Source organism: Phocoena phocoena, chromosome 6, assembly GCF_963924675.1.
Source record: "Phocoena phocoena chromosome 6, mPhoPho1.1, whole genome shotgun sequence".
NCBI classification, from domain to species: domain Eukaryota; kingdom Metazoa; phylum Chordata; class Mammalia; order Artiodactyla; family Phocoenidae; genus Phocoena; species Phocoena phocoena.
In genome coordinates this window covers 105,130,498-105,155,648 of record NC_089224.1, presented here as the reverse complement: position 1 = coordinate 105,155,648, position 25,151 = coordinate 105,130,498, and the positions used below count along the sequence as shown (strand labels likewise).

The window sequence follows — 25,151 nt, the reverse complement described above, 5'->3', positions numbered from 1 at the left end:
ACTAAAAATAGAATTACCATATGACCCAGCAATCCCAATACTAGGCATATACCCTGAGAAAACGGTAATTCAAAAGGAGACTTGTACCACAATGTTCATTGCAGCACTATTTACAATAGCCAGGACATGGAACTAACCTAAATGTCCATCGACAGATGAATGGATAAAGAAGATGTGGCACATATATACAATGGAATATTAGCCATAAAAAGAAAAGAAATTGAGTTATTTGTAGTGAGGTGGATGGACCTAGAGTCTGTCATACAGAGTGAAGTAAGTCAGAAAGAGAAAAACAAATGCCATATGCTAACGCATATATATGGAATCAAAAAAAAAAAAAAAAAAGGTACTGATGAACCTAGTTGCAGGGCAGGAATAAAGATGTAGACATAGAAAATGGACTTGAGGACATGGGATGGGAGGGGGAAGATGGGGCAAAGTGAGAGTAGCATCGACAAATATACACTACTGAATATAAAGCGGGTAGCTAGTGGGAAGCAGCAGCATAGCGCAGGGAGATCAGCTTGGTGCTTTGTGGTAACCTAGAGGGGTGGGATAGGGAGGATGGGAGGGAGTCTCAAGAGGGAGGGGATATGGGGACATATGGATACATATGGCTGATTCACTTTGATGTACAACAGAAACTAACACAGTATTGTGAAGCAAGTATACTCCAATAAAGACCTATTTAAAAAAAAATAAAAGCTAGGTTTCAGTCGTGGCCCTACCACTAATAAAATTTGTGATCATGAGCAAGTAACATTACTGTTCTTCTCTGTGGAAGTACTCACACTGTTCTCATGGGGTTGTTTCAGTTAAAACTTACCTGTGAACATACCTGAGAAACCATGAGACCTAAAAATACTCTTTTTCTCATTTGGTACCTACCTTTCCTTGACAAAGCTGCAACCTTCCATGAGCTTGTGTTTTAATAATAAAGTTCCCCAGGGCAAACCTTATTCAGCAAACAAGAGGACTTTAAAAGAGAAATTGGCAAAGTTAGCTTGAGTCAGATGAAAAAGCCATATTGAAGAACCATGTCTAGCTCAGTGCTAGGCAGTGTGTCATCCTGTCCGCTGTGCTGGCCTCGTGTCCTAGTGCAGTGCCAAGTACACAGTCAGACTGGATCATTAATTGTGGGATGAGGGAAACGCAAGTTTGTATCATGAGCAGTAATTCCACTTCTGGGAATCTGTCCTAATCAAGTGATTCAAACCAGATCAACACTTTTTGCATGAAGATGTCAACTGCTGCATTATTTTATGTGCAAAATGGAAAACAGTAAGCAGCGGTTCAGGAAATTATGAAACATCCTTTAAGGAAATAATCTAAGGTCTGAAGACTGCGTGGAAGCATAGAAGGAAATTTGAGCAAGGAGGAAAAATACAAAGTTTTACTAGAATTGTATACGAAGTTGTAATAAAAGAAAGAAACAAAAGTCATAAAAATAGCCTGTAAGAAGCTATATTAGAATGATAGTGTTTTATAATGGTAGACTTACGAGCATCTTTCTTCTTTTGTAAGTAAAAATTTTTCTTTAATGAACCTGTTTTATGATTTAAATAGATTTGATTTTAAAAGCCATTTTGTTGCTACTTCTTTTGAACGAAAGGATGCTTCTCTTTCCCCCCTCAGGTGAAAGAACTAGAGCAGAGCCTGCAGGCATCTGAGGAGAAGCTAAAACAGAGCAGTGACATTGTGGCAGCTCAGGAAGCTCAGATTCAGGAGCTTGTAAGTGGGTATTGTGACTGCTGTGTTCTAGGCCCTTGATGCTTTTTCCCTTTATTCCTTTGTAGGTCCCCAAACTCACTCCCAAATTCTGGAATGGTATCTGGACCTGACCTTAGATACAGTTGTGGGCAGATAGGCAGTGCAGGTAGAGGGAGTCAGGACCTGCTAGAGTGTCTGAGTTACCCAGAGAGATGGTGATGGGCTAGACAGCCCAGCCTAGTTCTGGGACTGTTAGCGGTGGTGTCTCCACTGGCATTCAAACCTCACCTTGCAGCCGGGGCTGTGGAGAACAGCTCCAGGCTCTGGGGAGAAGATGGCAAGGGCTTGGCCGGTAGTCACAGCGCCAGGTCAGGTGTTGAGCTTGAAACTCGAGAAATAAAAACGGCATTTGTTGCCTGTTTGCCGTGTCTGCTAAGTACTCTGCATGTATTTTTTTTTTTTTTTTTTTTTTTGCGGTACGCGGGCCTCTCACTGTTGTGGCCTCTCCCATTGCGGAGCACAGGCTCCGGACGCGCAGGCTCAGCGGCCATGGCTCACCGGTCGAGCCGCTCCGCAGCATGTGGGATCTTCCCGGACCGGGGCACGAACACGTGTCCCCTGCATCGGCAGGCAGACTCTCAACCACTGCGCCACCAGGGAAGCCCTGCATGTATTTTAATTTAGTCCTTGCAGCAGACCTAAGAGCCTGTACTGTTACCCTTATTCTCCAGAGGAAGCAGGCTCAGAAAGGCGATCAGATCACTAGCCCAAGGTCTCCCAGCTAGTAAATGGCTGAACCCACATCTTTCCTAGGTCAAAGCCCTTGTTCTTCATCACTGTGTTATGTGCCTCCCCAGGGAAAAGCCTCATCCATAGAGGGCAGCAGTGAGTAGAGTGAAGGAGGGCTGTGTCTTAGGACTGGCTGGTGCCCAGAGCTGTCCCCCCAGCACCAAGACCAATCCCAGATTCCAGCTCCTAGGCAGGCCAGGGGACCTCAGCGGCAGCCAGGCTGGAGGTCAGGAAGGAGAGTTGTTTCTATTGGACACTCATCTTTGGGTCACCGAGGGACAGAATAAAGCCCCCATTGTCACCACGAATAACTGTCCTCTGCTACCCCCTCAGGCCTCCGCAAACAAGGAGAGCAGCTGTGCACAGCAGCAGGTCCTCGCTCTGGAGCAGCAGTGCACAGAGCAGATCCACGCACTGGAGGCCCAGCTCTCTGCCCTGGAGAAAGCTCGGGCAGCCGACCATGCGGCCGCGGAGCGGAAGGTGGTGAGTGAGGAAAGGAGAGGGGCCGGGCACGGGAGCACCACGTTCACGTGTGGCTCGGCTGCCAAGTTGTTTGATGGGAAGAAGACCAGCCCTCCTCTGAAGTAGGGAACCACTTTTTGGAGCAGTTTTTATCTTTCACCAAAACACCTGCTCATGAGACTGGATGTTAAAAGGCTGCTTTTTATAAAAACCCTGAACAAATGGGTTTTCTTTTTCCTTGGGCTGCACATGGACTTCCTGGTGCTTCCTGACCAGTCCCATCAGCGGCTTCCCACTGCCTTTCTAAAATGTATACTGTTCATCCTTAATGGCTTCTCCCTTCCCTGGTCCCCCTCCTTGTTCCATAGGCTTCAGAATCAAGTGCCTTAGTTCTTCTCATGAGGAGGGTGACTCTCCCTTCCTCACCCCAATCCCCATTCTCATCTCCCACCCCTGCAGTGGCAACAAAAGGAAGGGGGGCATTTTTAAAGGTTCCATGTCAAAGAGATAGGACTGTACTCAGGGGAAATATGGTAAAGACCTTTTCTTTTATACATACTTTTCTCAATTTGCAGAGAGAGCTGGAGCAAGAAAATGCAGGCCTTAAAGAAAGTAAGAATGAATGTGAACATTCTCTACAACATCACCAACTTGAACTAAAGAAGCTGAAGGTATTTATCTAATTGAATCAGTTTCACAAAAGTATCATGTCTTTCATGTGTGTATTTGGAGTGGCCAGGTGAACGTTCTATACGTAGAGTAGAGAAGGAATGGAACTAGCATTTGTTCAGAGTTCTGCTAGGCGTTTGCAACAAATTGTCACCTCATTAAGTCCTCTCAGTGATGAAGGACATAGGGAGAGTTGTGCTTATTTTGCAGTTAATGTCGTCGAGGTTCTGAGTGTAAGTAATTTGTCCAGGTTCCATAGTTAGAGGTGGTGCTGCTCTGACTTTTCACTCCACCACAGAGACCCAGCCCTTCCTCTCTGTCCTCGTCAACAGCTGACTGACAGTAATGCTGTCAAAGCACCACTGTCACTGATTTCCAGTGAGGCCAGTAAAGCAAGACCTTAAAACATCACGAGGGCCTTATTTGTTTGTTTGTAACAGGGAGCAGGTACAGAAATGAAGAAAAAACAACCTGCTGGATTGTTTCCCGTTCCCTTCTGAGAACTTGGTGCTTTGATCAGATGCTGCCACCTTCATTGCCGGGACATAACTGGATTCAGGGGAAGGAGTCTGCCACTTTCTTGTAGGCCTCCAGGCTCCCCTGTCCCCTTTTATAGCAGCCCTTAGATGATAGATCTTTGCAGGACTTGCCCAGCTGTGGTCATGACACAAAGATCTTGTGGATCCTTTGGCAGAGATCTTCTCAGAGAACATCCATAGCTGAGGCCTGCACTGAGTCAGCTTTTACCAGTAGTCTCTGCTAAGCTATGTAGGTGCTAGTGCAGTAGTGCCATGTTATGGAAAGCATGGACTTCAGAGTCAAATATTTCTTCATGCATTCCCTTCAACAAACATCTGAGTACTTGTGGGCCCCATTGTAGGTGCTGGGATGTGGCAATGAGCAAAACAGACAAAATCTTTCCCCCTCCCCTAACCTGTGGAGCTTGTAACTAGAGACAGTAAACATTTTTTTTAAATTTAATTTTATTTATTTTTTATACAGCAGGTTCTTATTAGTCATCAGTTTTATACACATCAGTGTATACATGTCAATCCCAATCTCCCAATTTGTCACAATACCACCACCACCCCGCTACTTTCCCCCCTTGGTGTCCATACGTTTGTTCTCTACATCTGTGTCTCTGTTTCTGCCCTGCAAACTGGTTCATCTGTACCATTTTTCTAGGTTCCACATATATGTGTTAACATACGATAATTTTTTTCTCTTTCTGACTTACCTCACTCTGTATCACAGTCTCTAGATCCATCCACGTCTCTACAAATGATCCAATTTCGTTCCTTTTTATGGCCGAGTAATATTCCATTGTATATGTACCACATCTTCTTTATCCATTCATCGAGACAGTAAACACTTGATAAATAGTTATAAATGCTATGAAGACAATAAAGCAGAGTAAAGGACAGAGAGGGCGGAGGAATGGGCTCTTTTAAATATGGAGGTGAATACGGGAACCAGGATGGCAGAGTAGAAGGACATGCTCTCACTCCCTCTTGTGAGAACACCAGAATCTCAAGTAGCTGCTGGACAATCATCGACAGGAAGACACTGGAACTCACAAAAAAGATACCCCACATCCAAAGATGAAGGAGAATCCACAATGAGACGGTAGGACGGGCGCAATCACAGCAAAATCTAATCCCATAACTGCTGGGTGGGTGACTCACAGACTGGAGAACACTTATACCACAGATGTCCACCCACTGGAGTGAAGGTTCTGAGCCCCACATCAGGCTGCCCAACCTGGGGGTCTGGCAACGAGAGGAGGAATTTCTAGAGAATCAGACTTTGAAGCCTAGTGGGATTTGACTGCAGGACTTCGACAGGACTGGGGGAAACAGAGACTCCACTCTTGGAGGGCACACACAAAGTAGTGTGCACGTCAGGACCCAGGGGAAGGAGCAGTGACCCCGGGGAGACTGAACCAGACCTACCTGCTAATGTTGGAGGGTCTCCTGCAGAGGCAGGGGGTGGCTGTGGCTTACCGTGGGGACAAGGACACAGCAGAAGTTCTGGGAAGTGCTCCATGGCTTGAGCCCTCACAGAGTCCGCCATTAGCCCCACCAAAGAGCCCAAGTAGGCTCCAGTGTTGGGTTGCCTCAGGCCAAACAACCAGCAGGGAGGGAACCCAGCCCCATCCATCAGCAGTCAAGCGGATTAAAGTTTTACTGAGCTCTGCCCACCAGAGCAACAGTCAGCTCTACCCACCACCAGTCCCTCCCATCAGGAAACCTGCACAAGCCACTTAGATAGCCTCATCCACCAGAGGGCAGACAGCAGACACAAGAAGAACTAAATCCTGCAGCCTGTGGAACAAAAACCACATTGACAGAACGATACACAAGATGAAAAGGCAGAGAGCTATGTACCAGATGAAGGAACAAGATAAAACCCCAGAAAAACAACTAAATGAAGTGGAGATAGGCAACCTTCCAGAAAAAGAATTCAGAATAATGATAGTGAAGGTGATGCAGGACCTCAGAAAAGGAATGAAGGCAAAGATCGAGAAGATGCAAGAAATGTTTAACAAAGACCTAGAAGAATTAAAGAACAAACAAACAGAGATGAACAATACAATAACTGAAATGAAAACTATACTAGAAGGAATCAATAGCAGAATAACTGAGGCAGAAGAATGGATAAGTGACCTGGAAGACAGAATGGTGGAATTCACTGCTGTGGAACAGAATAAAGAACCAAGAATGAAAAGAAATGAAGACAGCCTAAGAGACCTCTGGGACAACATTAAACGCAAACACATTCACATTATAGGGGTCCCAGAAGGAGAAGAGAGAGAGAAAGGGCCAGAGAAAATATTTGAGGAGATTATAGTCAAAAACGTCCCTAACATGGGAAAGGAAATAGCCACCCAAGTCCAGGAAGTGCAGCAAGTCCCATACAGGATAAACCCAAGGAGAAACACGCTGAGACACATAGTAATCAAATTGGCAAAAATTAAAGACAAAAATTACTGAAAGCAGCAAGTGAAAAATGACAAATAACCTACAAGGGAACTCCCATAAGTTTAACGGCTGATTTCTCAGCAGAAACTCTACAAGCCAGAAGGGAGTGGCATGATATACTTAAAGTGATGAAAGGGAAGAACCTACAACAAAGATTACCTGGCAAGGATCTCATTCAGATTCAATAGAGAAATCAGAAGCTTTACAGACAAGCAAAAGCTCAGAGAATTCAGCACCACCAAACTAGCTCTACAACAAATGCTAAAGGAACTTCTCTAAGTTGAAACACAAGAGAAGAATAGGACCTACAAAAACAAACCCATAACAATTAAGAAAATGGTCAGAGGAACATGCATATCAATAATTACCTGAAACATGAATGGATTAAATGCTCCAACCACAAGACACAGGCTTGCTGAATGGATACAAAAGCAAGACCCATCTATATTCTGTCTACAAGAGACCCACTTGAGACCTAGGGACACATACAGACTGAAAGTGAGGGGATGGAAAAAGATATTGCATGCAAATGGAAATCAGAAGAAATCTGGAGTAGCAATACTCATCAGATAAAATAGACTTTAAAATAAAGAATGTTACAAGAGACAAGGAAGGACACTACATAATGATCAAGGGATCAATCCAAGAAGAAGATACAACAATTATAAATATATATGCACCCACCATAGGAGCACCTCAATACATAAGGCAACTGCTAACAGCTATAAAAGGAAATCGACAGTAACACAATAATAGTGGGGGACTTTAACACCTCACTTACACCAATGGACAGATCATCCAAAATGAAAATAAGTAAGGAAACAGAAGCTTTAAATGACACAATAGAGCAGATAGATATAATTGATATTTATAGGACATTCCATCCTAAAACAGCAGATTACACTTTCTTCTCAAGTGCGCATGGAACATTCTCCAGGATAGATAACATCTTGGGTCACAAATCAAGCGTCAGTAAATTTAAGAAAATTGAAATCATATCAAGCATCTTTTTTGACCACAACGCTATGAGGTTAGAAATGAATTACAGGGGAAAAAACATAAAAAACACAAACACATGGAGGCTAAACAATATGTTACTAAATAACCAAGAGATCACTGAATAAATCAAAGAGGAAATCAAAAAATACCTAGAGATAAATGACCATGAAAACACGACAATCCAAAACCTATGGGATGCAGCAAAAGCAGTTCTAAGAGGGAAGTTTATAGCTATACAAGCCTACCTCAAGAAACAAGAAAAATCTGAAATAAACAATCTAACCTTACACCTAAAGGAACTAGAGAAAGAAGAACAAACAAAACCCAAAGTTAGCAGAAGGAAAGAAATCAAGATCAGAGCAGAAATAAATTAAATAGAAACAGAGATAACAATAGCAAAGATCAATAAAACTAAAAGCTGGTTCTTTGAGAAGATAAAACAAAATTGATAAACCATTAGCAAGACTCATCAAGAAAAAGAGGGAGAGGACTCAAATCAATAAAATTAGAAATGAAAAAGGAGACATTACAACAGACACTGCAGAAATACAAAGCATCCTAAGAGACTACTACCAGCAACTCTCTGCCAATGAAATGGACAACCTGGAAGAAATGGACAAATTCTTAGAAAGGTATAACCTTCCAAGACTGAACCAGGAAGAAGCAGAAAATATGAACAGACCAATCACAGGTAATGAAATTGTAACTGTGATTAAAAATCTTCCAACAAACAAAAGTCCAGGACCAAATGGCTTCACAGGTGAATTGTATCAAACATTTAGAGAAGAGCTTACACCCATCCTTCTCAAACTCTTCCAAAAAATTGCAGAGGAAGGAGCACTCCCAAACTCATTCTATGAGGCCACCATCACCCTGATACCAAAACCAGACAAAGATACTACAAAATAAGAAAATTACAGACCAATATCACTGATGAACATAGATGCAAAATTCCTCAACAAAATACTAGCAAACAGAAGCCAACAACACGTTAAAAGGATCATACACCATGATCAAGTGGGATTTATCCCAGGGATGCAAGGATTCTTCAATATACGCAAATCAATCAGTGTGATACACCATATTAACAAATTGAAGAATGAAAAACCATATGATCATCTAAATTGATGCAGAAAAAGCTTTTGACAAAATTCAACACCCATCTATGATAAAAACTCTCCAGAAAGTGGGCATAGAGGGAACCTACCTCAACATAATAAAGGCCGTATACGACAAACCCACAGCAAACATCATTCTCAATGATGAAAAACTGAAAGCATTTCCTCTAAGATCAGGAACAAGACAAGGATATCCACTCTCACCACTATTATTCAACATAGTTTTGGAAGTCCTAGCCACGGCAATCAGAGGAGAAAAAGAAACAAAAGGAATACAAATTGGAAAAGAAGAAGTAAAACTGTCACTGTTTGCAGATGACATGATACTGTACATGTAGAATCCTAAAGTTGACACCAGAAAACTACTAGAGCTAATCAATGAATTTGGTAAAGTTGCAGGATACAAAATTAACGCACAGAAATCTCTTGCATTCCTATACACTAATGATGAAAATTCTGAAAGAGAAATTAAGGAAACACTCCCATTTACCATTGCAACAAAAAGAATAAAATACCTAGGAATAAACCTTCCTAGGGAGACAAAAGACCTGTATGCAGAAAACTATAGGACACTGATGAAAAAAATTAAAGATAATACCAACAGATGGAGAGATATACCATGTTCTTGGATTGGAAGAATCAATATTGTAAAAATGACTGTACTACCCAAAGCAATCTACAGATTCAATGCAATCCCTATCAAATTACCAATGGCATTTTTTACAGAACTAGAACAAAAAAAATCTTAAAATTTGTATGGAGACCCAAAAGACCCTGAATAGCCAAAGCAGTCTTGAGGGAAAAAAATGGAGCTGGAGGAATCAGACTCCCTGACTTCAGACTATACTACAAAGCTACAGTAATCAAGACAATATGGTACTGGCACAAAAACAGAAACATAGGTCAATGAACAAGATAGAAAGCCCAGAGGTAAACCCATCCACCTATGGTCAACTAATCTATGACAAAGGAGGCAAAGATACACAATGGAGAAAAGACAGTCTCTTCAATAAGTGGTGCTGGGAAAACTGGACAGCTACATGTAAAAGAATGAAATTAGAACACTCCCTAACACCATACACAAAAATAAACTCAAAATGGATTAGAGACCTAAATGTAAGGCCGGACACTATAAAACTCTTAGAGGAAAACATAGGAAGAACACTCTTTGACATAAATCACAGCAAGATCTTTTTTGATCCACCTCCTAGAGTAACGGAAATAAAAACAAAACTAAACAAATGGGACCTAATGAAACTTAAAAGTTTTGCACAGCAAAGGAAACCATAAACAAGACGAAAAGACAGCCCTCAGAATGGGAGAAAATATTTGCAAACAAATCAATGGACAAAGCATTAATCTCCAAGATATATAAACAGCTCATGCAGCTCAATTTTAAAAAAACAACCCAATCCAAAAGTGGACAGAACACCTAAATAGACATTTCTCCCAAGAAGACATACAGCTGGCCAAGAAGCACATGAAAAGCTGCTCAACATCACTAATTATTAGAGAAATGCAAATCAAAACTACAATGAGGTATCACCTCACACCAGTTAGAATGGGCATCATCAGAAAATCTACAAACAACAAATGCTGGAGAGGGTGTGGAGAAAAGGGAACCCTCTTGCACTGTTGGTGGGAATGTAAATTGATACATCCACTATGGAGACCAGTATGGACATTCCTTAAAAAACTAAAAATAGAATTACCATATGATCCAGCAGTCCCACTATTGGGCATATACCTAGAGAAAACCACAATTCAAAAAGACACATGCACCCCAATGTTCATTGCAGCACTATTTACAATAGCCAGGTCATGGAAGCAACCTAAATGCCCATTGACCGACGAATGGATAAAGAAGCTGTGGTACATATATACAGTGGAATATTACTCAGCCATGAAAAGGAACGAAACTGGGTCATTTGTTGAGACGTGGATGGATCTAGAGACTGTGATACAGAGTGAAGTAAGTCAGAAAGAGAAAAACAAATATCGTATATTAACACATATATGTGGAACCTAGAAAAATGGTACAGATGAACCAGTTTGCAGGGCAGAAATTGAGACACAGATGTAGAGAACAAGCGTATGGACACCAAGGGAGGAAAGCCATGGGGGGCGGGGTGCTGTGATGAATTGGGCGATTGGGATTGACATGTATACACTGATGTGTATAAAATTGATGACTAATAAGAACCTGCTGTATAAAAAAAAAATTAAATTTAAAAATTAAGAAAAAAGATATATATGGAGGTGAGGGAAGGTGTCAGTGAGATTTGAGCAAAAGGTCTGAATAACGCGAAGGGGACAGCAATGCGATTTTTTGGGGAAGGAATATTCCAGACAGAAGAAATAGCAAAGAGAAACACGCTTATGCAGAAAAAAGCTTGGTTTGTTCAGAGAACAGCACAAAGGCCACTGTACCTGCCACTCTGTGGGCTGGGGGAGAGCGGTGGATGATAGAAGGTCATTGGGGAAGCAGTTGGAGGTTTTAAGCAGAGGAGTGACGTGAGAAGTTTTGTAGTAAAAGGATTACTCTGGCTGTATGTGGAAAATGTAAAGGAGGCAAATACAGAAGCAGAAAGACCTTTTAGGAAGCTCAGATATTACTGTGTGTACTCCATTTAAGGATATAAAAGACAAAATTGAACATTTCAGCAGAGATTTGGAAATTATAATAGAAGACAGTAGTTTTGAAAAGGAATCTAATTAGGGTTTCCCTGGTGGCACAGTGGTTAAGAATCCACCTGCCAAGGCAGGGGACACAGGTTCGATCCCTGATCCGGGAAGATCCCACATGCCGAGGAGCAACTAAGCCCGTGCACCACAACTACTGAGCCTGCACTCTAGAGCCCACAAGCCACAACTATTGAAGCCCATATGCCACAACTGCTGAGCCCACATGCCACAGCTGCTGAATCCTGCACGCCTAGAGCCCATGCTCTGCAACAAGAGAAGCCACCACAATGAGAAGCCCGCACACTGCAACAAAAAACAGCCCCCGCTCGCCACAACTAGAGAAAGCCTGCATGCGGCAGTGAAGACCCAATGCAGCCAAAAATAAATAAAATTTTTTAAAAAAGAAAAGGAATCAAATTAGAATTCCAAAACTGAAAAATGCAGTAGCTGAAAGTAAAAATGCAGATTACAAAAGGGCATGAGGAAACTTTTTTGGGGTAATGGATATTTTCACTATTTTTATTTTGGTGATGGTTTCAGCATAATTCATCAGTTGCATACTTTAAATATGTGTAGTTTATTATTTGCCAATTATACTTCAGTAAAGTTGTTTAAAAAACAATGAATGCAGGCTTCCCTGCTGGCGCAGTGGTTGAGGGTCCGCCTGCCGATGCAGGGGACGTGGGTTCGTGCCCCGGTCTGGAAGGATCCCACATGCCGCGGAGCGGCTGGGCCTGTGAGCCATGGCCGCTGAGCCTGCGCGTCCGGAGCCTGTGCTCCGCAACGGGAGAGGCCACAACAGTGAGAGGCCCGCGTACCGCAAAAAAAAAAAAACAATGAATGAGCTTAACAGCAGATTAGAACTAAAGAGAGAAGTAGTGAAATGGAAGAAAGGTCAGAATAAAATGCAGAAAAGAGAAGATAAAAGACATACAGGGTACTATGAGATGTTTTATCATGTGTCAGTAGAAGCCCAGAGGAAATGAAAAAGATGAGACAGAAGCAATCATTAAAGAGATAATGGCTGAGAATTTTTCAAAGTGATGAAAGCTCTCAAGTCACAGGTACAGGTATAAGAATCCTTACAAATCCAAACAGGATAAATTTTACAATGCAGCCACAGCGCTGTAGGAGCACTAAAGAAAGCCAAGAAAACACGAAGAATTAGGCACCAACAGACTTGCACTAAAGTAAGTACTAAAGAGCATCTTTCAGGTGAAGGAAAATTCTAGATGGAAGTACGGAAGATGTAGAGGGAAGAATGGAGGGCAGTGATTATTGCAAGTATGTGCACAAGAAGAAACAGAAAGTCTGCCCCACAGCATGTGATTCATGGTCCAGTCAGGAGAGAGGAACTACCCCAGTTATTTGAGAATTTGTGTTCTAATGTAAAGTTTTTAATCCAGCACTGAAACAGTTAAAAGATAGTAGCAACTGCAGGACACAGCTTCCAACCCTAGGACTCAGGGAACAAAGTGAAGATGTTGGAATTATTTAGGAATTAAGAAGAGGAGCCCCACAGATTTGAAACTCAGACCTGTGAGGAGGGGGCTCTGTACAGTTGGTGCTGGTGTGTTTGTTGGGGGATAGGGCAGTAAAAGAATTCAGCCGCAAGTGTGGGGAAGACTGCAGAGTGGATGCAACTGCTGCTTTGGGAAGAAATTGCAGCTGCCAGGGCCAAGCAGCATTGCTCACAGAAACTGGAAGCTGACGGAAAGGAGCAAGTCTTTCTCCCTCCTCCTGCCTTCCAGTCTCCCTGGAGCTCCCCCTTTTGGCAGAGATGAGTATGTATATGAATATGGAGCCCGACCTGGAGAAATAGGGTTTGCAGATTCCCAGGCACAGCATCACAAAGCAGAATATGAAAGGGTGGGTCTGGGCTGAGGCAATAACTTAAAAACCAGCACACACAGGCTATTTAGAAGTGTGGTTAATTTTCAAACGTTTGAGTGAGTTTTCTCGATATCTTGGATTTCTAGTTTAATACCATTATAGTCAGATAATATTCTAAATGATTTCAGTTCTTTGATATTTATTTAGACTTGTTTTATGACCCAACCTATAGTGTATCTTGGTAAATATTTCAGTGCACTTGAAAAGAATATATATTCTGCTAGTAGGGAGAGCGTTCTATAAATGCTAATTAGATCAAGTTCATTAATAGTATTGTTCAAATCTTCTGTGGGTCTTCTATTTTTTGTTTTTTTTCTTTTTTGGTATATTCCATCACTTACTGAGAGGGCTGCTAGGTCTTCAGCTGTAATCATGGATTTGTCTCTTTCTCTCTTTAGTTCTGTCAGTCTTCTGGTATTTTGAAGCGCTATTTTTAGATGCACACTTTTTGTTTGTTTGTTTGTTTGGATCCATATTTTTCAAAACAGCCCTCTGGGGAAATCATTCCCAGGTGCAGAGGGCTGTGCTCATGGGTAGCCTGCTGGCTTCTGCAGTGAACCTGAGCTATGCCGATCGGTCTCAAATCCTGGATCGTGTGTGGCTCTGTGGCAGTAGCTGAGACTCTACAACCACGTATACCCAGTTCTGGGTGTCACCCTGGCCCCTCACTAGCTGATGCTTGAGGGAATCCAGTGTCCTTTTTTCAAACTGAAGATGATAACCCTTGACCTCAAGAGGTTTACCCGGGGGATCAAGCGTGACCATGGATGAAAAGTACCAAGTACAGTTCCTGGCATGCTTCCTGCCTTCTCGCTCACAGCCTGCCTGCTGTCCTCTTAAGACATCATCAGCAGTCATAGCGTCTCTTCTAAGCTTCCCCAGAAAAGGCTCCTGTGGAGGCATGACATTCCTGTCACCTGGCCCACCTGGGCTTGCAGGGCCAGGGTTTCATAGCTCCACTCAGCCTGAGATCTCTTGCTCCTTCTCCTGTACCAACAGAGCTTCTCCCGATGAAGGGGATTGTCTGGGGTAGTTCGAGGTCTCACTGTCAGCCTCTTGAGTTCCTGCACCAATTTTCCTTGTCTACTAGAGGTGGACTCACGGAATGTCAATTCTGACAGCTCCCCAGTAGGAACCAGAATGGCACTGGCCATGAGGCTGACGTCTCCATCCGTTAACCCACCTGGACTGGTGTAAGTGGAAAAGGAGATATTGTAGGAGGAGTTGAATAGTTCACTGAACCAGAAAGACTTGTCCAACTAGAACCTGGGGCTTCAGATCTCTTCTCTGCCTGTGTCATGCTATCTCTTGCCCTGTCAGTCACCCAACTCATCCTTGCTTTTCTCGATGATGTAGACTGTGTCCTAGAGGTTGGGAGGACATCACCTCAGCAGCTCCAAGCTGGTATCATTTCAACTTAGCAACCCCAGGGAAAAGAGGGCATCTCCCTCTCAGCTTCACCATATAAAAAAAGATTCTGATATAAAAAGGGATTTGATTGGTTCATCTTGGGTGACAGAGCCATCCTTTGGACAAATCACGTTGGCCAAGGGGATGATTTACTGTGATTGGCCAGGCCTGAATCACATGCTTATTCTTGTTTTTTTTGTTTGTTTGTTTTGTTTTGTTGCGGTACACGGGCCTCTCACTGTCGTGGCCTCTCCCGTTGCAGAGCACAGGCTCTGGACGCGCAAGCTCAGTGGCCATGGCTCACGGGCCTAGCCGCTCCGCGGCATGTGGGATCTTCCTGGACCAGGGCACGAACCCGTGTCCCCTGCATCGGCAGGCAGACTCTCGACCACTGCGCCACCAAGGAAGCCCACATGCTTATTCTTGTAGCCACAAAATGGGGACATCATTATTGGTAACCCTACCAGAACCATGTAGAATTCTGGGGTGGGAGTGGGGAATAGCAGTGATGAGGCTCTTACCCCCCCACCAAAAGGGGTGATTCTGGGTAGACATAAACAGCAGACATCCCTGACCAGTGTGCAGGCACCTGAGAAGTCATATTATTCATCTGGGGGTTGATCAGCGAGCCCGGCGTCAGCCTCAGGGAAGAGGACTGATGTGATTGTCAGGAGGGAGTCCCTGTGCTCTGGCGGGAGGACGCAGCGGGGCAGCCCTGCTTGTGGTAGAAAAGACTGGTGGTAGAGTGTAGCAGCCAAAGGCTTGGCTCAGCTCAGACTCTGGCTTAAAATGTGGCCATGCCACTTACTAGCTCTAGGACCTCAGGCAATTATTTAACCTCTCAGAGCCTCAGTTTTCTCTCCTGTAATATGGATGATTTTGATGAATTTGTGACATTTCCTGTATTAAAATTCAGTAATTGCTTATTATCATTTCTGTAACCAGATTGCTCCAGTCTGCTACTCTGTTCACGTCAGCCTGGGTCTTCTTGTTCTGTGTTGATTTCATTAGACCACCTCTTTTGAGTCTAGGTCCCCTAGGCTTTGGCCTGAGTACTAGCTGGTGTGTTCACGGGACGACTGACCTTCCACGGTGTGCCTGTTCCCAGAGGTTGGTGGGTTGTCCACAGGAACAGTTCTCAGAGGCACACAGAAGGCAGTGCAGCGAAAGAGTAGCCTGGGCACCTTGGGAAGCAGGAAACACTTTCGTCTGGCCCTGCAAGACGGCCCTCCCTCTGTGGGCGTCACGTGAAGTGTGCAGCTATAAACAGGTGAACTGAAGTTCTGGACTCAACGTCCTACCCATTTTCCGGATTGTAGGGAGAATGCAGCCAAAGAGAAATTGTGAGCGTGGCAATGGCTCAAGCCCTGGAAGAGGTGCGGAAGCAAAGGGAAGAGTTCCAGCAACAGGTAGGCCCCCTGTGATGCCTCCATCTCAGTCCCAGGCAGGACCAACCTACCTCCTGGTCTGTCCAGGGCAGAGGGTGGACACAGGTCTCAGGAGTGTCGTCAGCTGCTTGATTCCCCTGATGTCTCTAGGAAGATGGGAGAAAGATGTTAGAAAGAAACCCTCACCCCATAGGATGGCCTTTTAAAATTTCGATAGTTAATGTGATAAACATCACCTGGGGAAAAGTCCAGAACGAGGTACTACTGGGCTCTAATTCTGTGAGGTGGGCCACCACCGGCCGCAGGCCCCAGAGACCACATTCAGTTGAGCTCTCAGCAGCAAGGGTGGGGAAAGCCTTCCTTTGAGGACAGACTCAAGAGTCAGGCCCCAGATCTAGGTGACTGGCTCTAGGTCTTTGTTCGGTCCTTAACAGATCTGTCTGAGTTGCCTCTGAAAAGACCCTATGATAATCATACCTTCAAGAATATGATAATGAGGTCATTTGTATCAAATGCTGGGCATGTCACAGGCCCTCAGGACGTGGAAGTTACGGTTTTGACAGCTTTCGGAAGGCTGGGCAGAAAGGCCATGTCTCTGGTAGGCCCACTACAGGCCAGAGGGGCAGTGAGGGTGATTGCCCCTGTGCAGGGCCCCTGCCGAGGAGAACTGATTTGTGCATGTTTATAGGAGCAGAGGTTAGCTTGGGGAATGTTCTAGGCTGTGGCCTTCAGGGAGGGATTCGTGGAGGACCCTGGTAGTGGAAAAGTGGAGACTCCTTTAGGGAAGATGGGATTATTGCTACCAACCTTCTCTCTTGTTGGTTTTTCTCTCCGAGGCTGCTAACCTGATCGCCATAGGAGGTGAGAAGGAGCAGAGTCTGCAGGAAAAAACTGAAGTGATTCTCCAGAAAGAGCAAGAGATTCTCCAACTGAAGAAAGGTGAGGGGTCTGCCAAGGCTGAGCCTTTTCACCTGTTCTTGCCCGGACCCCTGCCTGGAGGTGGCCCAGTCACCGCGCTCACCTCCCCTCTGCCCGGCCTAGGTCACGACTCCGCCCTGCTGCAGATGCGCCAGCTGCAGAGTGAGCTGGAGGCCCTGAGGGGCCTGAGGGCCGAGCAGTCGGAGGCTGCCGACGCGCGGGAGGGCCTGCTGAGGCTGCGGAGCCAGGAGCAGGGCATGGTGCTCTCGGTCAGCGAGCCTCATGTGAGTCCCGCCTGAGCCGCCTCCCTGTGCCTCAGCTTCCTCTCCAACGGGGGGCGCCTCGCCACGAGGGGTTGTGCGTGTTGAGGAGCCCATCTGACGTGATGACACCTGTCAGTGTTCAGGTGTTGAAGCCCTTCCTTCACAGCAGGCTCCTTGCATGGAGAGCTAATTGTCCCCCCTGCAGGCTCTGTGACGGGGTTGCCATAGTTTAAGTCTGGTTCCTGGCTAGCTGCCTGGTGGAGCACATCAGTCGTCACCTTTGGAATGAGTCTGGCCCCCTTCCCTAGGGATCTGTGGCTTAGCTTGACCATGTCCTGTGCTGCCACCACCCTGTAGGTGACCTCGAGGGCCGGGCAGGACCCTGCGTACCAGCTTCCGGCTGCAGAGGGGATACCAAATGGTGAGATGGGGACCGCCATGGATCTCGGGCAGCTACAGAAGGAAAAACAGGACTTGGAGCAGCAACTTCTAGAGAAAAATAAGGTGAGGACGCTCTTTACCTCAGCTATTTATGTCCCTTTCCCTGTCCTTGTGCCTAAAACCATCCAGTCCGTTCTTCAAGAGTTGTGCTGATGCCCCTGGGCCCCTCTTGGGGGAGGTGTTACCTCTTCCATCACAAGGGCTTCTTCCTGGTTCTCCTCTTCTGCTTCCTCCTGCACGGCCCTCTTCCTTTCACACTCACGCAGTCTCCTCCCAGACCCCCCACCTGAGATGGTATCTGGAGTAATAGAGCTGGAACAGTGGCAGGTCTCAGTGTCCCCAGCCCCCTCTGCCATCGCCAGCTAGGTCCCATGACCAGTCACCTTACCTCTGCACTTTTTTCTACAGCTGTGAAATGAGAGCAGTGATACCTGCCTTTCAGTGGTTTTGTGAGGGGGAGGTTGGGGGATGAAAGGAAACTGTTTGTTAGCTTCCTGTAAACTTTCTGGTATTTGATAGAGGCTTAATAAATGTCATGATTCCACCCACCCTGCCTGGCCTCTGCACCTGTAAATGCAGGGTCTCGTTTGAGCCTCGTTTTTAAAATGTCCTGTGAAGTTAAATGTGTTGGCTAGTCAGTGCTCTGGCCTGAAATTCCGCCCCCAAATTGTGTGATTACTCTTTAACAAAGGAGAAAGGTGGTCATTCTTTATCTCCCCCACCCCCGCCTGTCTCCCCCTTTCACTCACACACACACACACAGGCTCTTAATCTCTTATCATGAAATATAAAACATAGAAGAGTGCACACTGTGTGTCCCTGGGTACAGCCCTCGGACAGCTTCTCCAAATTGCACTCACATCCTTGGCGATCTCCCCCATCCTGTGTGCTGCTGGCACCACATCCATACCTTGAATCCAGATGGCTCCTGTGAAGTGTAGACTCCTGTATCTACCCTATTTCTCTATGTCAGTGTCTGAAAGGCCCCTGAAATTTACAACATCCAGAAGCAGACTTCAGACTGACCACACTCTCTAGCATCTACTGCCATCTTTCCTGTCTCAGTAAATGGCAAAAACCTTGGAGTCATCCTTGTCCCCTTTGTTTCTTTCACAAGCAACATCCAAATCATTAAGGAATCCATTTGGCTCTCCCTTCAAACTGTACGCACAATGAGCTGCTTCTCATCCCTGCCACTGCTACCACCCGAGACCAGGTGACCATCCTATCTTCCCTAGAGGACGGTGTTGGCCTTCTAATTGGTTTCCCTGTCACTTGTCTGTTCCGGCCCTCTGATGACTCTCTGTCCCCATAAAAGCCAAAGTCCTTGCAGTGGCCCACAAACCCTTTGTGGTCTGGCTCCTTACTGCCCCCTTCCCCGTACCCTCTGCTCTCCCCCAGCATTCCCTCTCAGCCACAGTGGCCTTGCCTTTCTGTGAATATCAAGCACCCTCCCGCCTCAGGGCCTTTGTACTTGCTGAGCCTTCTGTCTGGAAGGTCCTTTCCCCAATTACCCTCACTTCCTTTATGGTGTCATTTTGTCAGTGAGGCCATCCCGCTACCCTGCCAGCCCTCACCAACAGAACTCCCGGTCCCCTCACCTTGCTTTTTTTTCTCCAGGCCTCTTAATACCTTCTGATACACTGTATATTTGCTTATTGACACTGTTCTCTCTTAAGGGCAGACATTTTTTTCTTTTCTTTTTTTTTTCCTGCTGTTTCCGCAGCCTCTAGGCTGGTGTAGAGACTCGGTATTCATTGGATAAGTTAATGAATGAGTCAAAACCTAGAAAATCAAGTAACATAAACTAGCAAATGTACTTTTGGGGGAATGCCCAGCTTCACAGTCAAGCAGAGAATACAGATTGGAACAAAACATTACCATTTTGTCAGTGGGGTGTTGCAGGCAGTGTGACAGGAGCTGGAGGCGCTTTCCCAGCCGTGTCATCCCCAGGGGGCCGTGGCCATACTGCTCTTGAGACGACGAAGCTTATTACAGCTTTGTTTGAAAATGGAGGCTCAGGGAGTTCCCTGGTGGTCCAGTGGTTAGGACTTGGCGCTTGCACTGACATGGCCCCGGGTTCAGTCCCCGGTCGGGGAACTCAGATCCCACAAGCCATGCAATGTGGCCAAAAAAAACGTAACTCAGCTACACAAGAAGATATGGGGCATCCCCTAGAGTTACTGTCACATTAAAAGTTATAATTAGCAAAACTATAAAGCTGTGGAAACTCTGATAAATGAAAACTACTATTCAAAATTCTAGCTACTCAGTGCAAGAATGGTGACATGGACTAGAAGTCCACAGGAAAAACTCATTTTGATATAGTTGTGAGATTTTGGAGAAATTTTTATTTAAAATTTTTTCCCTGTAATGTCGATTACACATTAAATTTTTTCATTGGGAAAACAGAGTTCAGCCTTTCGGGTGGTTAATGGAATGTGTAATAAATTATATTTAAGGCCCATAATACTAATAAGCTCACTAAAAATAAATAAGGAAAATAAAGACATAAAAGCCATTGTTGTTGGGTTGTGCCGAAAAACCACGATCTTTAATACTGTTCAAAATAAGTGTTAAAAATTATGATGGTATTTCAGGAGATCAATGGTGATGATGAGAATCATAAATTTTGGCCCAAGTATCCTACTTGGGGATGATGGCACATAAATATCATTCTGAAGGGCAGAATATACTGTGCAGAGGCATTTCTAGCTACGTTGCCTGTGGAGGCGAGCGCCAGAAGCAGTCCTAAGGCCCCAGGCCGGGAGGGGTGGGACGGCACTGCGGCAGCGGCGGGGCCAGGAGAGCAGGGCTGTGCACAGCCTCAGCACGTGGGGGAAGGAGGCCGAGGCAGCAGGTGTGGCAGTGCAAGCTCCTCAGGAGACGAAGCAGGGGCTTCTAACAGGTGTATGGGGACCCAAGGGGTTGTCTGTCTGCTCTATGGTCCTTTGCACTTTAAAGATGGTGAAACGTGCATTTAATGAATGGCCTTTTGTGGGGGTGGGGCTTTGCCTCAGACCATAAAGCAGATGCAGCAGAGGATGCTGGAACTCAAGAAGACGCTGCAGAAGGAGCTGGTGAGTGGCCCCCTTCTCCCCGCTGCCCATGCCCTCCTGCCTCTGTGCTCCTCCTGCCTGATGACGCTCCCCCCGCAGGGGACTGCAAGAGGTCTCTGGGAAGTCAGGCTGGTGGGACAGTGGCCCTGCCACCTTGAACGTGCTCCTGGAAAGTGGCTCTTTGACCCCCGGCACGAACCCTCTTTCTCTGAGCCTGTGTGTTGTCTGAGAGGTCAGTGAGGTGACGTATGGCCGTGTGTGAATGGCAGAGGCCAGGCCCAGACGTGGGAGAGCGGCGCCTCTGTCCTGGCTGGGTGCTCACTGCCCCAGGAAACGAGTCCTGATGCGGGTAAAGGAAGTGGCTGAACTTCCCCACATACCTCTCTCCCTCCTCAGCCAGCACCCTGCGTTCTTCAGGTGTTGGTGCTTCCTTCGCAGGTGGGGCCCTTTTCGCCCTACTCTGTGCAGGGTGTGGCAGAGAACTGCAGGCGATCACAGCCAGGGCCAAGTGAATCTCCCCTGTGATTTTCGAACCTGTCTTGAAGGGTTCAATGTAGCATCTTTCCATTGGTTTTTCAGAAAATCAGACCCGATAACGAGCTTTTTGAAGTCCGGGAGAAGCCTGGGCCTGAAATGACAAACATGGCCCCTTCTGTCACGAATAATGCTGACCTGACTGATGCCCGCGAGATCAACTTTGAGTACCTCAAACATGTGGTTTTAAAATTCATGTCCTGTCGCGAATCTGAGGTAAAAGACTTTTGAGTTGCCCTTTGGGTACTGAGTTCCACCCCAGGGCCTGGTTCATTTGTCCGCGCCCTGCCTGGCTTCCCACCAAATCCATTTCTTTCTTCCTGTCCCCCATTCCGCTTTGACCACCAACGTGAGCACTCAGTCATTTCTCCAGCGGGCACTGACCTGCTGGTTGAGCAGCAAGCAGGGGGCGCCGAGTAGGGAACTGGCTCCTGGGAGGAGATGTGGGTCGGATGCTGAGGCCAGAGTCCAGGGAACTGAACCCGCCCAGCAGTCCTGCCTCCTGCCGAAGAGCAGGTGGCCGCAGTGGTGTCCTGGTGGTCTCGCCAGTCCCCGAAGTAAAAGGTGGGGGAGGAAAAGAACCAGCAGACCTCAAAACACCCACCTCCACCCTCTGCGTGGTCCTCGCTGACCAAGCCCGGAGCGCACAGGAGGAGCAGGGCCAGGAGACGCTGCCATGTAGCCGCCTGACCGCCTGATAACTGACCGAGGCCCGTGGCAGCAAGATTTGCTTTGTTTCAGGCTTTTCATCTTATAAAAGCTGTGTCAGTGTTGCTGAACTTTTCACAAGAGGAGGAGAACATGCTCAGAGAAACCCTGGAGTATAAGGTAGGGTTTCCTGGTCTGCTGTCCGCCTCCCAAAAAGTGTAGTCAGTCATCGCAGCCGTGGCAGGTGAGACCAGCCCACAGCTGCATCATTGGCTTGGAAGGTGCTTTTGGTTGATGAACTGGACTCGGGTAGTATTTACCGAGGACATGCTTTGTGCCCACAGGTCTCTGCTGTACTTGACTAACAGGGCCTTGTGTTCTTCTCCAGAGCACTTTCATTGGTATCACCTCATCAACAGCCCCAGGTCTGGCCAGCACCCAGACTTTGTTAAAAAATGAAAAATATTCAAAAAGTACCTGCGTAAATGCTATAATAGAAAACATTTTAAGGAAACGTTACCTAAATTCCACTCCCTTGTTCCTGTCACCTCAGGTTTTGCTCCTGTCTCCCTCCCATCTTTAGAATGGGCCTTGCAGCCCTGCACACTGGTTACCAGAACCACCGTCTTCACTGCTCTGCTCACAGCCAGAGTCCGGGTGTGTGGAGGGCAGGGGTGGCGGCCCACGGCTGGGGAGGGGCTCTTTCAGCTGCTTCGTACCTAGTCCTGATTCTCATCTCAGGAGCTTTTTCTGTTTCAAACCCAGATGTCATGGTTTGGGTCCAAGCCAGCTCCCAAGGGCAGCATCCGGCCATCCATCTCCAACCCTCGGATACCATGGTCCTAGGCGGCACCACCCAAGGATGTCCAAGGGCTGACACTTTTTCTGTGAAAAGAACACTGACACACCAGTCTGGGTGGGTTTTTAATCACTGTAACTGCAGTATTTTGTACAAGCATCTGAACATTGTTTACAAGACTTAAGGCCCACTCCTGCAGACTGATAAGAACCTCAGGAGGTAGCTGATCCTGTTGTTCTGGTCACCAGAGTGTTCTGGCACTACCCACATTTCCACAGTGCTGCTAAAATCCCAGCTCTGGCCAGCACCCATCTGCCCCTGAATCCTCTTTCAAGGTGAGCACTTAAAGCTGAAGCCCTCAGCATGTGTCAGAGAGGAGGCGGCTGATCTATCGTGTGGTGATGACACTGGACATAGACAGCCCTTCAAAATGGTGCCCAGCAGCCCAGACCCACCTTCTGCCACGAAGAGCCAACTCAGTGAGGCCGGCCTTTAAAAACTCCCTTTCCCTTTCAGTATGTTTGGGTTCAGATGAGTTAGAAGCAGCTTTTTAACCCTTTCTCCCAAGGAAACATTATTTCACGTTGTTTCTCAGACCACCGAGAACTTTAGTTGTGTCCGTCTTTAAGGTACTCTGGGGCCAGTGTGGATTAATGAATATGCACCTTTCTGACAGTATCTCATTTTACTGAAGAAAACTAGCAAATGTATAAAAAGATCCTTAGTACCAAATACACTCAATTGCCTTTTTAATGAATGTACTTGTCTTGGATAGGTTGCCGGTAAACCATTTTAAACTATTTTTTATAGCTAAAGTTCCTTGCTATTATAAACATGTCTTCTGTATTATAAAATCCATTTAACTGGTGTTCTTAAAGGAAAATCAGAGCATCAAGAGGAAATTATTTCTAAGATTGGGAGCCCTGTCCCTTTGTAATGTCACTAGCATTCTTTGGCATCTGCTTCCCTCTGAAGCAGTGGTGGTGTTTCATTTGTTTAGCTCTTAATTCTGTGTTGTAACACTGAGCAAATGCTAATCACATTTTCTACTGCTAAGGACAGTTTGCTGTATTCAAAGGAAGCAGCAGCTGTCCCTCTCCCCAGGCTTGACCAAAACGTTGGAGGGTGGACTGCCTTGTAAGTGGAGCCACCGTCTCTCCCTGTCTGTCACCCTACCCCCAAATATTTAAGATGACACTACATTCATGTATGGCAACCAGGCAGCCCCTAGCTGGCTGCAGTACTTGATAGCATGCAAATGGCTCTGGAACTGACTGATAAAAACTTGTATTAGTTATCATTATAAAGAAAAGGGAATGTGCTTGCCCTGGATAAGGCACACTATCAAATCTAAAGGGAAACCATGTATTGAGTTATATAGTTTGATGAAAGTTTTATTGGTTAAATAAAAAACTGAATAACTGGAGCTCCTAAATTTATCATCAGTTATCCAATGATGTAAATGTTTCTCAACTATGTTTAGGGTTAAAATAAAGTATGTCTCACAGGAAAACAAGGATTTGCAATTAACGTAAGACAGTTCCGTGGACCTAGAAGTACCAAGCAAGGGCAGCATCACCCTCGTCCCCACTTGGGCTCTCTGCCATCCAAGTGACCCATTCTCCGGTTACCTACCTCCTCCTATGGCTCCCCCTGCAGATGTCTCACCTGTGTTTAGAATGCTGTTTTCCATTTATCTGGTGGGGACACAAAACAGGAGTCCCTTCTGTTCCATAATTTTGATGAATAGGAGGTAGCTCTTCCAGCTCTTCCAGGAAAGAATCCTAAGATTGGGTAGTTCAGGGCTTGCTAGAGGCGACTACCACACAGCCGTGGGAGCCCCGCCCGACTCCCCAGTGGCTTCTCCAGCCCTCGAGCTGGTCTCACCCACCACCCACGTTCGCCGGCCATTGTAGGCATCGTTGGTTGTGGGGCCCCTCACTAAGTCTGTACTTGCACAGGGAGGATTCATTCTGATCAGGCTTTCCTCCTGCATGTTGAATTTCCTTCAGCTTTAAGAAGAGTGGAGTAAATGTTCTAAGTGATTTGATGCACTTTTACTTGTATAAAAAGTTCTGTGATAGAGACAGTATATATAGTCCTTTATATGAGCATTGGATCTTGATCTCACCCTCCATGTTGTACACAGGGAGATTGTATTATCTAAAACTGCTGTAGAAAATTCACTTGTGGTGCAATACACTTTTTGATTAAAGCTCTTCAATCCAGAGGCAGTGGATTTAATTGATATAGTTTGGTGTCAGTATTTCTTTAACTTGTTAAATTTAGTACATTGTGTCTCACATTTAAAACTCCCAAGGCCAAGTTCAAGGCCTGTAGAACACTAGTCTTCCAGGAAGCACCTCCCCAGATTAGGTTTGGGTG

The 25,151-nt window shown here is 45.8% G+C and overlaps 1 protein-coding gene and 1 non-coding gene across 2 annotated transcripts in view; both read left to right on the top strand.

Moving 5' to 3' along the window:
• Nucleotides 1–23,619, top strand: part of GOLGA1 (golgin A1) — a 51,297-nt gene extending 27,678 nt beyond the window's left edge. The window contains exons 13-23 of the mRNA XM_065879301.1: nt 1,636–1,731; nt 2,833–2,982; nt 3,537–3,632; nt 16,036–16,125; nt 16,941–17,043; nt 17,146–17,306; nt 17,643–17,789; nt 20,747–20,806; nt 21,365–21,535; nt 22,061–22,147; nt 22,733–23,619. Of these exons, the coding sequence (XP_065735373.1) occupies nt 1,636–1,731; nt 2,833–2,982; nt 3,537–3,632; nt 16,036–16,125; nt 16,941–17,043; nt 17,146–17,306; nt 17,643–17,789; nt 20,747–20,806; nt 21,365–21,535; nt 22,061–22,147; nt 22,733–22,813 (1,242 nt within the window). The 3' untranslated portion in view covers nt 22,814–23,619. The remainder of the gene's footprint in view (nt 1–1,635; nt 1,732–2,832; nt 2,983–3,536; nt 3,633–16,035; nt 16,126–16,940; nt 17,044–17,145; nt 17,307–17,642; nt 17,790–20,746; nt 20,807–21,364; nt 21,536–22,060; nt 22,148–22,732) is intronic.
• TRNAA-UGC (transfer RNA alanine (anticodon UGC)) lies at nt 19,754–19,826 on the top strand. Its single transcript has one exon. It is a non-coding gene; the product is annotated as a tRNA-Ala (tRNA).
• Nucleotides 23,620–25,151: the final 1,532 nt, after the last annotated feature.